We start from the raw sequence: 17,412 nt of genomic DNA on the forward strand, positions 1-17,412 counted from the left end.
TTACACCTTCCGAAAGAACACTTTTTATTATTATTAACAATCCTCGATTCATGTGTCGTTCAGAATGTTAAAAAATACATTTTTTGGCTTCGAACAATGAAGATAGTATGAAATGGTGCGCACGCGATTCGTCGTTTTGATTTTCCGAAATTTCAACTAATATCTGTAGTGATCGGGTTTGAAAGGTCCTTCGGCTGGTATGTCAAGATACTTGGCTTGGTCTGTAGTGAGTTTCGTTAACTTGACACCCAAATGGTCCAAATGCAAGGCTGCAACTTCTTCGTCCAACTGTAAGGAAGCGTCAAAAGTTGAGTATCGCGTGTATCGAACAAAAAATTACTTGCCAAGGATTTATAGTTCCATTGGAAAATAAAGCACGATACCTTTTTGGGTAGCATATGAACTTTGAGCGAGTAAGATTCGTTCTTGGTCCACAACTCAATCTGTGCGAGAACCTGATTCGTGAATGAATTGCTCATTACGAAACTGGAGTGGCCAGTGGCACATCCCAAGTTTACCAATCTGCCCTCGGCCAACAAAATAATGTGTCTGAAAAAAAAATAATATAATTGTTTTTTTACCACACTGCAATCAAGTATTTGTCACAGCTTGTCCAGCGTTTTTGGCGAGACTTGGTTCAATGAATTGTGAATAAAACAGAAACGCAGCTGTTGAACCACGTTGAACACGCTTGAGGCACGAATCGTCGTTGGGCCTTAATCGAAACACGATTATTTCGTTCCACTCACCTTCCATTCTTCAGTTTAAAACGATCGACTTGAGGCTTGATGTTGACTTTTTCTACCGCATTTTTTTCTAGCCACGAGACTTGAATTTCACAATCGAAATGGCCGATGTTACAGACGATTGCGTCATTGGGCATACTCTCGAAATGAGCCCCGATAATAATATCTTTGCAGCCAGTTGTCGTCACATAGATTTGACCTTTCGAGCAAGCCTCCTCCATCGTGGTGACCTCGTAACCTTCCATCGCAGCTTGCAGAGCGTTTATCGGATCAATCTCGGTGACGATTACGCGACCACCCAAGGCCCGGAGACTCTGGGCGCAGCCCTTACCCACGTCTCCGTATCCGGCGACGACACAGACTTTTCCTGCGATCATAATATCCGTCGCACGCTTTATACCGTCAATCAGCGATTCGCGGCATCCGTAAAGATTATCAAATTTACTCTGAAATCATTGAATCGGAGGGTCATTTTGTTTTTCAATAAAATATTCAAATGTGGAAGAGGATTTTGGAATTTTACGATAAAACAAAAATAACATCGCAACGATCAATTTTCGTGGTAATCATGAGGCTGACCGAAAAGTTAATTTCGTTCATCAAGAGACGCGGTAGCGGCTCGACGCCAAGTATTAAAAGGAAAAACGAGTGTGCAAAAGAAAAGTCACCGCGAGCTCTGCCGCGCTCTTTCTTATATACGCGAATATGTCGATTTATGACGTCATAACGTTTTTCAAACCGTTCTCACGGATAAACCATTGTAGTTAAAAATCTGAAAATTAGTGATGATTTTTTTCGATTTTTTTTCATACCCCAATTCTCTTCACGATGACTCGTAAACCTGAGAAATAGTGTTTTATGGCATACCTTCGTGACGGAATCATTAACGTTTATTGCTGGAACTTTGAGGGTGCCATTTTTGACCATACGGTATAAGTTATGAACGCCGGTAGTAGTCTCTTCGGAAATGCCTCGACACTCTTTGAGATATTCTGGGAATTTAGTGTGTACGAGATTGGTAAGATCACCGCCATCGTCCAAAATTAAGTTCAAGGGCTTATTGTTTTTGAAGACGAGCGTCTGCTCGATGCACCAAAGATACTCTTCATCAGTTTCCCCCTTCCATGCGTAAACTGGGACTCCTGTTTTGGCGATTGCTGCAGCTGCGTGATCCTGAGTGCTGAATATGTTACAAGACGACCATTGTACCTAGGAATTCATCGCACGATGATCAACTTCCACTTGCCGAGTCTTGCATGATCATCAATTAATATTTTGCTTATTTTTTTCACTTTTGAAATGAGGAAATTTTTGTATTAGGAAACTCAGGAAATTTATCGGTTATTTAAAAGATTTTATAGAAAGCGATTTGAACCTTTTTTGTGTTGCATTGAAGATGGAGAAACTCCAAAAAACGGTTAAAAGAAAATGTTGTAATTTTGTTTCCTTTTGATAAATGAAATGAAAGGACATAAAATCTCAGAATTATTTGGTAGATTTTTTGACAATGAGTATTTACTGAATGGACGATTGTTTCAATTTTTCATTTTCTTGGATAACAAAAGTTTTGACGCTGTGGTAGTCTTCGAATGTGAGATCCAATTATTACTCAAATTTTTCTTTAATGAAATGTTTTCCTCGTCACAATTCTAGAAGCCCTCGAGTATAGATAAAGAAAATAAAAGGTCAAACTCCAAAGAAAAAGATATGAAGTCACTTCCGATAATTCGTGAGATAACGCAGATCTTTTGACTCACCTCTGCTCCGAGTTCAGTGAGTGTTTCAATAAGCACCGCTGTTTGTACGGTCATATGTAAACAACCGGCAATACGTGCACCTTTAAGAACTTTTTTAGGCCCGTATTTTTTACGAATCGCCATTAATCCAGGCATCTCGTTTTCGGCCATGGTTATTTCTTTTCGACCCCATTCGGCCAGGGTTAAATCAGCTACGAAAAACATTGTGGCATGAATTAATTTTTGTGCTTAGGGGAATTTAACTCTCCAGCAATCGCAGTCGTCTATTATTTTGTTGCATTAGAAAAAATGTTCAAACTCCGAAATATAATTTTTTGAAAATCACAGCTGTGATTGTTCTCATTAAGAATACGATTATTTCGATAATTTTGTACACTCGTCATTAGCTAATTTATCCTATTTTTTTATGAATAAAAATTGTGTTTTTTTTTATCAAGTTCATGCTTCCTCAAAGAATGAGATTATTTCTTAACGATATGCATATTTTTCAACAATAATTTACATGAAAAAATAGATGAAAGTTCTTCCAATAACCATGCTGGGCCATGCAACTATTTCAGAGTAGGAAAATGTGTGAGAAGGTATAAGAATACATGCAATTTTAATGCTACATGAGGCTGTACATATTCTGAATACATTTTTTTTCAATAGAGATGTTCTATAATAGCCATGCTTGAGAATTTACTTGACTCAAAAATTATTCGAAAATATTCCCATTGAATAGAAAATAATTTTAACATGAATGATCCATGGGATCTGCAAATAAATCACGACACAAAGCTATGGACTAAGGATGTTTTGCAGAATATTCAAAAATCGATTGCATCGAAATTAAAAAAAGAAAAAATACTATTGGAGTACTTTTCCGCCATCAAATACGTTGTACTTGGTATAAAAAAATAACGAACGTTATTTATAGATGACACTATGACGTTTTAGTTATTTAAATTTCCAGGGAAAATAGTGTCCTTGATATTACAGTACTAAAATATGAAATGCTTAAAATTCGCAAAGTCATTAACTTTTAAACGAATATTTTCGAAATTTACGTTCGAATCCAAAGCCTGAATCAGGAGCTGCTCCAAATACACTCAGTCAAAGGTAATATAAAAGTATGTGGCTCACAAGTCAGAAAAATAATTGTATTGAAAAAAAGGATCCAACATCTTCAAACGACTTGTCAATATTTTGGAAAAAGAAAATTTACTCCAATTTGCGAAATGCCGGTGCGCCACGTGCGTCTTGAAAACTACACATGGTGGTGCGAGTAGCTTGTGAAGTATAAAATATAATTTAGTGTGTTCAGTAATTCATGACTTGTTACAACTTACCAACTTTGTATTCAGGCTTTCCTGGCATTTTGTCGATTTTTCGTGAGATTAAAAAGATAATTATTAGGAGGTAGTAACGGGAGTCACGTATTCGATGAACTGCGACTAACTCTTCGCATTCAGCAGCAATCAACACTCACTACTACCGCAGCCAAAAAGCCTGTGGAACATGGAAGGGGCCTAATCTCGATCGTCTAGCATCTTCATGAACTTGCCCGACTGGTTTTGGGTTCCTGACTTTTTTGTGTACATCGTTGGTCGAACTTCTGTCGGTGATTGTCGGAGCAAATTGACATTTTTCGAAATGATTTCATTAGAAAATTCAAAAACGAAAATTCGTGTTGAATTGGTCGATTTTTTCTTCAATTTTGATGTATAATGAATTTTAAAACGTCTAATCGAAGGACAATCGTTTGTCGGTTACAAATTTTGTGAGGAAAAAGTTTGTCGGATGGGCCTCATTCGAAAATATGTTAACAATCTTATCTCGTGACCTAACTGATGCACGATCACACGCTTTGATCAGACTTCGAAAACTATAATTACTTGGAATTCGGAAAAAATTAGGTGCCTCAACACAAATAATTTGTTTTTTCTAAAATTTTTATTTCCAAAATGATATCTAAGAAACGTTTTATTCATGAAATTAACTATGAAACGATCTGCACTAAAAAAAAGGCAGAGGAATCCAAAATCAATTAACCAACTTCACGGAGGTTCGTCTAACGTGGCCCGGCGAGTAAAGTTCCTCGTGAGTGGCGCTGCTGCAGTTTCGTACACGAGTCGACCTCCGTAAACTTGACCCGAATCACCCGACAACTTGGACTTTTCTAATTTTTTATATTTTTTTTTGAAAAAGCAAAGATCGGTAAAAAAGAATTTCTACATTTTTATTCTCCCGTTAATCTCAAAAGTGCTCATTGGGAAAATTTATATCATTTATTGATAGAAACTTCGTCGACATTCCAGAGTGCATTATCAATTGATCAAAGAATTGGTAATCGATGAAAAATTTATTGCCAATGCAATTTATCAGTGCATCGATATATCGATCACCAATCTGTCGATACATTTCGATCTATCGATGTATCGATAAATCGCGTAATGCTTGAAGATGAGCAGTGACGGCACACGTCTTTGGTGGGCCCGGAGTATGAACACGGGGAAAAAATGCCGATAATTCGAAGCAATATTGAGGGATAGAGGAATTGAGAAAATTCAGAGGATCACGTAGAAATGACGAATCAATAAAATCCGTTGACGTAAACAAAAAATTGATGTATTTTTAAACGCTTAATTTTTTTATACAACGCATGAAATATTAATTATTCGGGTCTGGTTTTCCGAATGGCAAGTTTAAGGTTATTTTTAATTAGACAGTCGGTTGGACGGAATGTTCGGAATGAACGGTTTGGTTGGACGGCAATTTCCGACTAGTCGGATTCAAAATTTCTTGGCATCCTTTATAGTAAGATGAGGTGAAGCAGTCGGAGCTGTAAAGAAGAAAAAAAAATTTGAGCAAACTTTTTTATCCATTAGACTAATTTTTCAAATGGTAATTACATTGACAGGATGAATTTTAAAAATTTTGTATGTCGCTATAAGTGATTCACTCTTAATATATTTGATTTTCGAGCTGGAAGTTACAAAATGTTTTTAAACGACGTCAGCAGTGTTATAGAATGCTAAAGTTTTTTTAATTTTTATTTCATCTTAAGGAATACGATCGACTTACTAGCATAGGTTCAGTAACTCCTCTGTTTTAAACACCTTGTTACACTCGATACAATTCTTTTCCTTTTCCAAATATATTGTCTCGTTCATGATTGAACTACAGTTTCCTGGAGCATGCACGGCGCTCTTCGGTTCTTGCTGAGGTTTTGCTACTGGGTTGGCTAAGACAGCAGAAAGCATGACAGCCACGATGCATCCAAAAATAAGGGCTCTTTGGTAGAGAAGCATTTTCTGCAATGGATAAATAAATATCGATAATTTTTCTTTGATTCTTTTAAAATTGCTTTCAATTGCTTGAACGTTTTCACTTCGGCAACCTTCTCGACGGAAAGTTCAAAAAATCGTTCAATAAATGAACACTTCGAAATAATAGTCGAATATCCTAAAGTCAATCGTCTACCGCTTGGAAAAATTACCGACTAAAAGATGTAACGAGGAACGAAAAATTTCTCATAATTACGAACTCGTGAAGTACTCGAGTCAAAATTTTCATTCCTGATTTTAGTTATTTTGGCTCGTAATTTTTCCAAGTTAGTCGTTCATTGATATTTCAAAAGTTTTCATTCATTGACTGACTCTGTGTAGTCTGGACATAATTTTTCATCATCTGAAATTATTATTAGGAGATTCGTTAATTGATTTTAATATTATTTGACCATTTATGACTTTGAAGTTTTTATGAATCCAAAAAGTTTTTTGTGAAATATCTTTTGAATCATTCAAATAACAGCTATTTAAAAAAAAAAACGTCATAAACGTCAAAAATGTGTGCGATATCATCGACATAATTTTCGAAGATTGTTGAAAACTTGTTGTAAAGACTCCAGCAGTGGTGACTCAACTTCCAAATTAAACTATACCTCAATAGATTTATCTCGCGCCGTTATCTTGACTCTAAATGAAATACCCAACCAAAGATTTTATGAACATGGTTATAAGAATTTGTGACTGTTTTTCCGTTTTTCACCCTTGAGTTCGTGTCGGCAATATTTATTGCAGTGGTACCCACAAAAGCGATTCTTAAGCAGCATAATGATGAGCAATTATGACATTATTAATTAACATACGAATTAATTTGCTGAATAAATCCATCAAAAAATAACACAAATGAAAATGAAGGTAAAATCATACTAAAGCGTTGTCGACGAAAGAAGATGGCCTGATAGGACTTACCAGTCGATCCGAATCCTCAAAACTTTGAAGAATTACTGTTAATAGAACCGTTTAGTAGCTTATTTTATAGAAGAAATATGGTGTCTGTTATTCGGGGGTGGGGATTGACTTTTGATAACAGGAAAAAAAATGTTGGTTTCAAAAACGATGATGATGTCAACATTTTTATACAGCAATGATGAGCAAACTTAAGTTTTTATGGCCACAAGTGTGCACAAATTCTTTTTTCTAATCAATTTTGAGGAGAGTAGCATGAGCTACGCATGTGTGCATACTGTTTTGCTCGCTTTACTACGTAGGTGCTTCGAAGCAGTATTATTAAGTTGGTAAGAAAGGTTTTAATGAACTCAGAAAAGGTCCCTTCACAATGAGGCGTACTGGAATGCTCCTACGTAATCTTTGTAGCAACAGGTGCGTGGCCTACTCGCTTTCCACTTCGTAAACGACAAAGTAAGGGTGAACTGAGGCGATACTTACGGTACCGTGCGTATCTCACACATTTTACATTTACAGGGTGCCCAAAAGTTTGTTGTACGTTCGTATAGCGTGGTAGATGATTGCAAATGAAGTGAAAATTTCATGGGTTCGTTTGAAAAAGTGTACTCTTCGCTTCTAAATGATCGACTATTAAATCGATTGGTCTACGAAAGTTGTGAAAATATAAATCAAACGAGTCGAGAAGCCCTGAAAACTCACAGTAGAAGCACCTCGAAAAATCTCGTTATAAGCAAAATATTATTGAACTTGAATATCTGACTTACACATTTATCTATCCGCAGCGTCGAAAATGTAACTGGGACACTGAATAGGAGTTTATAAATAATTATTGCGCTACCGTCGAAACTTACGAGCCTCACAAGTGTTCTGCTGGACACACCCGCCGACACCTGTCGCGTGTTCACACACTTTTCCAGTAGCGTATTGGTAGGCGATAATCTTGAATTTGTGACAATGGCTTTTCGTTGAAAATCCAATGGGAAATACGTCCAGTGAAATGTAAATCTTGTTATTGTTTTATTTTATTTTTTTTTTTGATTTACGTGATAAGTTTTCGTCTCATGGAGAAAAATACTTGAAAAAAAATTCCAATCGTTTATAAATATTGACTCGATACGATTAGAGTTTTCAAGTAATTTCTATAATTTTTATAATCGAGACATCTTTTGGATTAAATTAGACTTCATTTAATTGATAACTTTTAGGACACGGTGTGAATGATAAAAGGTAAAAAATATTTTTTCCCAGTGGAAAGTTTTGGCATGATGAAACGAACTTCGAAGTAACAACGATTAAAGTGTTGAAAATACGATTGTGCTTCATTATTATTCTTGCCACCTCCCACTTTTCAGGCAGCGGCGAGTACTCCGTGTTAAAGTATCAACATAGCTAGCACGTGACAAGACCATTTTCAGGTTTCATTTCCTGCGAAAATTTTATGTGAAAAGGACTCCGAATGGATTTCTCGAATTTGAGACTTTGATAACTATCAAAAAATAACCAGAGGGAATTAAACGTCGAGTGCCGACCTGAGACTTCAGTTCTGTTACTTCAATACTTAATACTTAATTGCTTTATTTGGTGGAATATAGTACAGTATTGAAAACGTAGCTGTTGGAATTGGCTTACATACACGTTGTCTCGAAACTGTATTGCCGATGTTTTCGCTATCTGAACATCTTGCGTTTACTTTTCTTTTGTTGTATTCACATAAATTAAGTCTGTCTTCGATATGTCGCTGAGTTTGAGTCCCAGCTGTTCGCATAACTGCCTCGATAGGTAAAATTCGATTTCTCTCGAATACTGTCAATTAGTCTACATTTTGCTCGTTCTCTCTCTCTTTCTCTTCGGTTTCCAAGGGATGAGGAATCGTAATAAAGATTTTATTCAATTGAAGATATGGGTCAAGTCATTGCTTCATTTCTTCTGTATAACTTTGATGGTCACAGTGACTCTTCATATTTCGCCAAAATAAAATTCTATTACGATCGGAAAAATGAAATTATTCTCGTCTATCACTAATTTGATGAACAAATTTTCGCATTCAGTTACACGCTGCTCAATAAAGAAGTTGTCCCATGTTTTTTCAGCACATTTACGTCTCTACAAAATGAATCGGCAAATGAATAATTTAAAAAATGTCTACGACGTGACGTTATCTACCAGAAAACATCTCTAGCACATAAATTTTCAATCACAACGCGTCACCACCTCATTTTTGTTGGTGAGGTTGGTTTTCCAGCATAACAACTTTTATCAAAAATAAATAGTATATTACACACCTAGGGCAGGAAAATAAGGAAGCCGAGGCTGACAAACATGTGGTCTGAGGCTTTACTTTTTCCTGCCCGAGGTGTGTATACGATTTTTCTGTCCGACGCAGGCGGAATGCGGCAACTTCGGCCCGGAGGACAGAAAAAAATATTAATTCCCAATAGAACGCCATAAATATTGTGTAATTTTATTGGATGATTTTAATTTATTTTTACGGTTCGGTGCATACATTTTTGCGCATTGATAAAATTATGGCAATCGGTCAATCTAGAAAAATGTGATATTTGAATAATTCCAAATGGATATAGGATGACTTGTTCCGTTTGTTTACGTTCATCGTGTGTTTATATTTCACATGTTTACGTTCATTGTTAGTCGCTTGGTCGAGTTTGGACTCTGGCCCGTTTGGCCGCTTCGTAGCAGTAGCGACAGTGGAGTGGGGATAGCTAGCGGCGTTCGACGAGCCAACGGGCGAGTGGGGGGGACGAGTGAATGCCGGGCGGGGCGCAAGCGCGAGCGCGAAGCAGGAGAGAGAGCGCGCCAGACGTTTCGCTTCACTCACCGCCCGCCCGGGGCGGGGTGAGGACTAGCGTAGAGCGTGAGCACTCGGTTCCAACGGTTAAAACGCTACGCATTATCGTTTGTAGATATCGTCCATAGAAGTTGAGAAACTGGAGCATAAAATAAGACATGTGGAATTCTACTTTATCCTTAATGACCAATAATCCTACGATTTTTTTAACCAATCGAAAAATTTAATGGAATTATGAATAAATAATAAACGGTTAAACAAATAAACCAAAGAAATTGATAATCGAAAAAAATTAGGATCGCGTAGAATCGATAAAAGGCACGAAAACACAACGAAATGAATATTAAAGTTAATTTATTAGAATCGAATGAAAAATAAATATTCCTTCGTTATTACTATACAAATTTTTTCCATTGCCTTTTGAGATTATTGTTTTTTGACTTCATTAAATGAATAAGTCGATATGGAGTCTTCGTCCTCGACGTTATTATCGTCTCAAAATTAGCTCGTGAATAAATATTTCCAAAATTTTGGCGATTCGAAAATAGTATCGAGGCAAGCGCTAGTAACAGAAACAATTAAGTGACACCTGTAACACACTTTCGAGAGTCGTGTGTATGCTCGCACGCGCGCGTGTTCGCAAGCGAGCTAAGATGCAAGCATACCCCGAGCAACGCAACGCAAAGCAAAGCACCTAACGCACGGTCCTAAAGCCATGGGGTTGTCGGCAAGCGAAGACGGACAGTCAGTAAATCTACTCCATAGCGGATAGTTTGACACAGTTCCGAGCTCGATACAGTTTCTGTATCACTTTGAAGTCGCGCAGGCAAGATTCCATGCAGATAAGTCGGAGTTGCAAACGCTGCACGCTAAGCAACGCACGCAACGCGTATAACCGCAGCTATGTACAGCATTACGAATAGTTTTTACTAGTCAAATGCTAACGATAGGACGCGAGCAACCGACCACGTGGGCACGCACGCGGGCACGCTCGATTCTCTACGAAACGGTGGTACAGGTTGACGCTACAATTGTTTTTGTTACTCGACATCGCTTTATCCATTTGGGTAAAAACGGTTTTCTGAGAAAGGAAGAAGAGTGGGGCAAAGCAGAACGCCCCCTGAAAATGTGGACATTTTTTTAAAAAACTTTGAAAGCAGAATTTGATCACTTGGAGTGAAACGATCAAATCCTGCTTTTCATATTTCCAGCGGAAGAAAAAATTTCCTCTTTGCCGGGGTCGCACCACTTTGCCCTAAATTTCCGAGTAAGAAGAACACTGAAAATATTAGTTCGTTTGTAGATTGTTACTAAAGTCCGTTGTGGTTCGTCCTCCATAAAAATTAAAAAATCTATTCATATTCGATCAGTAAAAGTAGATAACGAATTTTCATTAACTTTCGTCCTCGAAAAAGAGACCGAAAAATTAAAATTTTTTATAACAAGTTAAAAACATGGGAGCACGAATAAGCATAGGAATAAAAGTGTGTTGAAGTTATGTGGAAAGTTCTTTACGATCGGAACCATGGAGCAGGATAAGAGGATCGTAGGTCGCGGAGGGAGAGGGAGAACGAGAGGACCGTGAAGGAAGACGGAGAGCCCGAGGATCGTGGAGAAAAAAGGTAAGTGAGAAAATCGAGGGCCGTTCCTGCACACGTGAGTAACTACACCAACGACTTTTCTCACTAATATAAATGCGCGGAATTCAACGAACGGTTTTGGTTTTACAAATGCACGCTATTCTCCCGATTTGAATGATCAATTGAATTTTCGTAGCAATGCTTCTGGTATAGATGCATATGCACCCTTTTTTTAAGGCGGATGGGTCAATATTCGCAATCGAAGATTACGCGATGATATTTTTTGTAGGCAAAAATAAAAAATACGTACTAGATGCAAAATTTGGACGCTAATTAGCATGTAGTTTAGCAGCGAATTAATTATTGAATATCGACTTTTCTCTGACACTCCGTTGTACACACATGAAAAGTTATTGAATTTTTTCATAGTTATATCCAAGATTTCGCAAAAAAAAAATTGATCGTTGTATTTCGGGGATATTCAAGAATACATACGTATTTTAGTTTTTGAACCTTACCGTTGAAAATCGGCTGAAATATTAAAAAATATCTGATAAGAAATCATTGAGATTACACGACGAATGGATTGGTGACGTTTAGCAACGCTGCATTCAATACATGTTCACATGTGACGTCAGTTCGACCTTTTGGTCATATTTCGTCGTTCGCTTGCTTCCCCACGTATTTTCTCAGTTTTTACAAAACGACCGTTTCACCCCGGTAAACTTTTTAATCGTTCATTTTTTTATTTTCCTCCGCTGCAATATTACTTTGCACAGAAGTACTTTGCACTTCATAACGTATAAAATTTGTAAACAAAACTGACAAGTAGCATCAACAGCAGCAGCGGTAAACGTCAACGTAATAGTCAAAACGAACTTTTCAAACGTTTTTTAAACAATAAAATTGTATAAAAATGTTGGTTCTCTACCGATTATATTTCCAAAATAATAAAATTGTTATTTAAAAATTTCGTTTCTTGAAATTTTCGAAAAATATTGTTGGTGCAAAGATCACGTGGGCCTCACCCATCTACCTTAATATATTTCATGAAAAGCGTTACATCAAGAGTCGCAGTCCTATTAATAAATTATGATTCATAGTTTTCCAACCCATTGGAATCTTCTCTTTTGCTTTTAAAATAGTGAAGAGGAGAGAAAACAATTTCAGTCACAGTTTGAAGTGACATACGATCGAAAAAGATAAAATTTAAACACCCATAAATGGGGGTCTAAAGCTCAATGCGAATGGACAACTTTAAACGAGTTTAAATACAACTTACGTAAACGGATTTGCAATGACAGCAGAATGAAATGTAGAAACTATGAATGTACAAGTACAATTCCTCACAGCCAGACGTTTCGTGAAAGAAATTTCAAGCAGATGTAACACTCGAATGGAAAAAACCGCTTTATATACTAATCTTGGCCGCTTGAATCAAGAGACAAAAATAATGTTCCACCTACGTATAACAAAGCAACAATGTTGATCTATCAATCAAATTTTATGAAATATTCTCACAAGTGTGAACAAAACACAATTCTTTCTTGTTACATTCCTCGATTGTTTTTCTTTTTTTTATCAATAATTAGTTTTTCCTTTGAATAAATTTCTGGATTATTAATTTTCTCGTGGTCGTGCAAATGGCGCGAAACTATAATCATCGCTTGGAAAACTATCAAGCAAACGAATATGAAACGTAATAAGAAAAAATGTTTAACGTATCGCATTTGTGGTAAGATTAAGCTTTTGTTGAGAACCCAACATTTTTGCTCGCATACGTGATTTTTAGTTCATTTTTGTATCTTTTTCGCATACTTGGGGAATTTTTTTTTTTTTTTCTAGCTCAAATTATCTACGAAATGCTTACAAATTCGAAAGTTGAGTAAAACGCCAAGTACAACGGCCAAATTTTTTTCGTTTCAATTTTTTGGTTCATAGTTTTTTCGGTGTATAATTTTAAAAAAAAATTTTGTGATCTCAATGTTTTGGTCGCAATTATTTTCTGTAGTTTCAAGTTTTTGCGTTCAATTTTTCTTCGCCCTTCGCCACTTTTGCATTTGTTTAACAACATTTTTTTTTTCATGAATTAAATGTCTTATAACTATTGAATTCAATGATTTCACAGGTGACTGCCCAAAGGGCATAAATGTAGTACTTGTCTCTAGTTTTATTCATTGCTGCGAAACAACGGTTTGAGTTTTCAAACGTCAAGATTCGGTTGTTTGAAACTTTTTTTCACAACGAAAGCAATAAATAAAATTTCGTACTCATAGCTTCCATTGACCATAGAAAAATGAACGCTCATAAATTCGATCCCGAAAAACCTATTTCGCATATCAGTGACAACCGCAATATGCTGCCTTTGAAACAGGTTACTTTGCAGGTATCGGGGTTCTAACTAGCGCTTTCTCAGGATGGATAAAGCATCGCGATTAAATTCCGTTGACATTGAAAAATGACGTATAAATATATTTCATTTCTAATCGGAGGCCAGTTGCGTCCCTTACTTTTTTTTCCAGTTGAAAAAGCACCAATAAATCTATGATTACCGTTTAATTGTATCCATTGACAATTCAAAAAAATGATCGATTGATCGATTGTTCAAATCGAAATCGAACATCGATCGTCCTGCTCCGCACGGTCCGCACGACTCGGTCCGTTGCTTTATATATTTTTATATATAAAGTCGACGAATCGAACCTTGAACGTGCAATAAATATACATATAAAGTTTCACCAACACTACTCAAGTATATAAAGTTAAGACACTATTTGAAGATGGATTAATGTATTCGGACGGGATTCAAAGGAATAGCCATCATTCGATCGAGTTTGACCATCGCCGCACGTCGTTCGCAGGTGGGAGAATGTTTTTATACCCGAAACGTTTGGCTACGAAAATATGAGTAAGCTCATTTTCGTTGTCATTTCAATTCACCCAAAGTTCAAGCGCATATGATTACAATTTAGTCGAGCACCGAAAGTCATTTTGCATTTTATTTTCACGCTACAATATTGGTTGCTTTTTACCCAACAAGCTTTATCCAGTCGTTCTCAGGTCGTGATTGCACGTTTCCGCGGCGAAATTATAGGTTAAATATTCAACAAATACTCCCTCTTTGCTTCGAGCCGTCTTAATTCACTTTTTTAAAAGATATTTTGTGTGCAGCACTAGGAAACACATAAAATCCTGTGCCTGGTGCATTTAGTAATTTTTTTTTTGCAACCATCTACGCAACAAATACGAATTGAAATCGTAATAATACGATCGTTTATGGAGCCAAACTAGCGATTTTCTGTTCAGGCTGTACAGTAAGATACGCGCTTGCGCACAAATCAACGTGAAAAGAACGCGATTCGAACTACTGCTTGAAAACAAGTTTAAGGTATGGTATTACTTTCACGAACCCGAATATTCTACGAATAACTGATTTCAAATATCAGTAAAGTAAAAGTGCATGCGAATTATTGGCGAAATTTCAGGTCAGGTTATCGAGCATTTACTGAAGAATTAAAACTTCAAAAATCGTAAAATTTATGCGAGAGCTTATGGAGATAACATCACCACATATTCTATTCAATAATTCATATACTAAATTCCTGATACAGACTGTCTCACAGATAGAAAAAAATGTAAGGAATCCTTAGCGAAGATAAAAATAAATGGTTGCCGAACACGTTTAAAACAGATATTATCAACGATAGAAGTTGGAAAAATGGCTGAAGCAGAAGCTTTTTCTATATAACGGTGACTTCTCAGAGGTTAGGAATCAGTTGAAATTTCGAGTGCCCCAATTTGCGCCACCAAAAAATACGCTCATGCGAAAAGAATACTTTAATGAATTTGAAATAGCTAACTCTGTCGCGATATCAAGTTGCCATCGTCACATGGTCATGCAACAGGAACAAATTTTCATCTTATATACTGAGACTATATATTGAGTTAACCACGCGCACGTATGTCGGTAAATTGGACTCCTTACTTACCGGTTGCGGAGTTCATCGCTGCGACGAGCTCCAATTTCTGGAGCGAAGATGACGAAATATGAGAGAATCTCAGACTTGCGATTACTCACAACCTAAAAAGCAATTTTACATTGAAAATATGTAACAAATGCGTAGGTTTTTCACACTCGAGAAATTTTTCTACACGGGAAAGAAAATCCTCTTCTCCGTCATACCAACTTACCCTCCATCAAGAGGGCTGCTAGCAGACTCTTTTTTAATGCACTACCGTATCGACAAATTTGGTGAATAAAACCCGGACGATAGATGCCGCCGTATTGTAGCTTAGTTTAAACTAGTCGGACGCGTTAGGTGGGATAAATGGTCCCAAGGCTCTAATTTTTTTCTGTATTTACTTTTTCAATAAAAAAAAAGAACTAGTGGGAACAATAATGCAAAGACACACGCAGAATACCATCCACTCGGTCATTTTGCTACGCGAGAGACAGTGCATTGGCTGAGCGGTCACCCAATCAAGTTAATTGTCCTTGTTCGCGGTTGCTAAACTCGGGAGATCACCGAAGCCCATAATATACACCGATCGCACACTCATCATTAGACATTATCGATCATACTTAAGTTGCTAAAAGTTCAATGAACAATAAACAATCGTGCACAAAAAATTCAGTAAAAATATATTATATTTTATTTCATGGTAAAAAGCATCGGCTTTAGAGAGCTGAAGGAGTGTGTATCCAATGGGATAATGAAATAGGCAGGCTGACACGTTTACATTCAATCGTTTATTCACGCAAACAAGAATAAATTTAGTAATCCATCGTTAATAAAAGCATATGCATGGAAACAGAGACACGATTACATACACATAGTAAAAATATATGTTCATTTCACGTACGCATATACGTTTTAATGAGTACGTAATAACGTGAATATGTGGATGCATATGCATTTGTAAATTATTACATTATATACGATTTATATAATATAATATTACATGATCATCGATGAGGATACGATTTTCTCGATCTATACAGATACATATAGATTTTAAGCTCTCTCTCTCTCTCTTTCTCTCGTCTTTCTCCAGTCGTGTATGTATGTTTTATTTTTTTTTCTTTTTTTTTTTTTTTCATTTTTCTCATTCTTGTTGTCTTTTTTTCTCCTTTCTGTTCTATCGTAACTTACGCGCAATATCCTTCCTGAAGAATATAATGTGCGAAATATAAATAAAATATGATTAAATCATAACGGAAAATAATAAAAAAATTACAATTCGTTAAATAAATTAGAAAAAAAAGAGGGAAGACAGGTAAATATATTGCGATACCAACTTTTTAATGTCGTGTGGCTTACGAAATAAGTAGATCACCAACGTACGGTTTTCGACCTCTCTTTCTCTCTATTTCCTCTTTTCCCTTCTTTCATATATATTTTTGTATCGATCGATAAACTTTTGCTGTTGTTTTTTTCAAAGACACAATTAAAGTTTGATGAATCACTGTCAGCTTATTTATAGTAGTTTATTTTTTTCTTTTTTTTTTTTTTCAATCGACATTATGAATCAATGAATCGCATCGATACACAAAATATTCGTGATCGAAAACAGAGAAAGATCACTCGATTACTCGTATTAAAAATATTTGTGCGGAAGACTATATATCGTCAAAAGGAGAATAATAAAATTCGAGGCCAGCTCTTATATATGATAAAAGAAGCCACGAATGTAACCACAAATAAATAGTTCTTTTGATGCACGAACGTTATGATTTCAATTGTAAAATCACAATGGACGAGCATAAAATAAAACGAGAAACGAGATAAAGAAAAGTGAACATCGGAAGAAAAGGAGAAAATAAAGGACCCTCGAAAATCTAAATGAAAAGAAAAAAAAAACAGTCGTCGATGATCAGTAAACCGTTCGTTAGTGGCGCAATTAATCACACACGTGTTAACTAAATTAAAAAGACTGTATCGCAAAATACTGATTTTGGAATGTTCACATGATAATATTAATTATATTTATGACAATAATAATAATAATAATAATAATAATAATAATAATAATAATAATAATAATAATAATAATAATAATAATAATAATAATAATAATAAAATAAAAATAATAATGATAGTAATGATAATAATAATATAATGATATATAATATATAATAATATTGATTATATTGATAATATTGATAATAATAATATTGATTATATTGATAATATTGATAGTAATAATAAATTCTTCCATACCGCAACTCGTGATGTGGTTGCACATAGCGCAGCAATGAGTTAAAAAATCTCGCATCATCGTATTAAG

The 17,412-nt window shown here is 35.9% G+C and overlaps 3 protein-coding genes across 5 annotated transcripts in view; 1 reads left to right on the forward strand and 2 right to left on the reverse strand.

The window, feature by feature from the left end:
• On the reverse strand, positions 1 to 3,993 carry Ahcy (adenosylhomocysteinase). The gene is made up of 6 exons (XM_043428823.1): positions 3,835 to 3,993; positions 2,504 to 2,694; positions 1,614 to 1,955; positions 750 to 1,192; positions 384 to 549; positions 1 to 288 (listed from the first exon to the last, which is right to left on the reverse strand). Exons 1-6 carry the CDS (start codon positions 3,860 to 3,862, stop codon positions 157 to 159), a joined length of 1,302 nt encoding a protein of 433 aa, XP_043284758.1. The 5' UTR covers positions 3,863 to 3,993; the 3' UTR covers positions 1 to 156.
• Positions 3,994 to 5,091: 1,098 nt separating this feature from the next.
• On the reverse strand, positions 5,092 to 12,521 carry LOC122416380 (CHH-like protein). The gene is made up of 4 exons (XM_043429285.1): positions 12,407 to 12,521; positions 11,643 to 11,655; positions 5,570 to 5,799; positions 5,092 to 5,327 (listed from the first exon to the last, which is right to left on the reverse strand). The coding sequence occupies exons 3-4, from the start codon at positions 5,794 to 5,796 to the stop codon at positions 5,207 to 5,209; spliced, it is 348 nt and encodes a 115-aa protein (XP_043285220.1). The 5' UTR covers positions 5,797 to 5,799; positions 11,643 to 11,655; positions 12,407 to 12,521; the 3' UTR covers positions 5,092 to 5,206.
• The window catches only part of LOC122416375 (peroxisomal leader peptide-processing protease), a 56,939-nt gene continuing 50,463 nt past the window's right edge, over positions 10,937 to 17,412 (forward strand). Inside the window, exon 1 of one of the 3 annotated variants that reach the window (XM_043429268.1) lies at positions 10,937 to 11,166. Coding sequence is in view for 2 of the 3 variants with exons in the window: in XM_043429263.1 (XP_043285198.1) it covers positions 13,913 to 13,985 (73 nt within the window). In the remaining variant the exon portion in view is untranslated. Of the gene's footprint in view, positions 11,167 to 13,806; positions 14,033 to 17,412 lie in introns of those variants that run through there. The other 2 variants (XM_043429263.1, XM_043429264.1) reach the window with 2 other exon arrangements.

The sequence above is a fragment of the Venturia canescens genome, chromosome 9 (assembly GCF_019457755.1).
Source record: "Venturia canescens isolate UGA chromosome 9, ASM1945775v1, whole genome shotgun sequence".
In the NCBI taxonomy this organism is placed as follows: Eukaryota; Metazoa; Arthropoda; class Insecta; order Hymenoptera; family Ichneumonidae; genus Venturia; species Venturia canescens.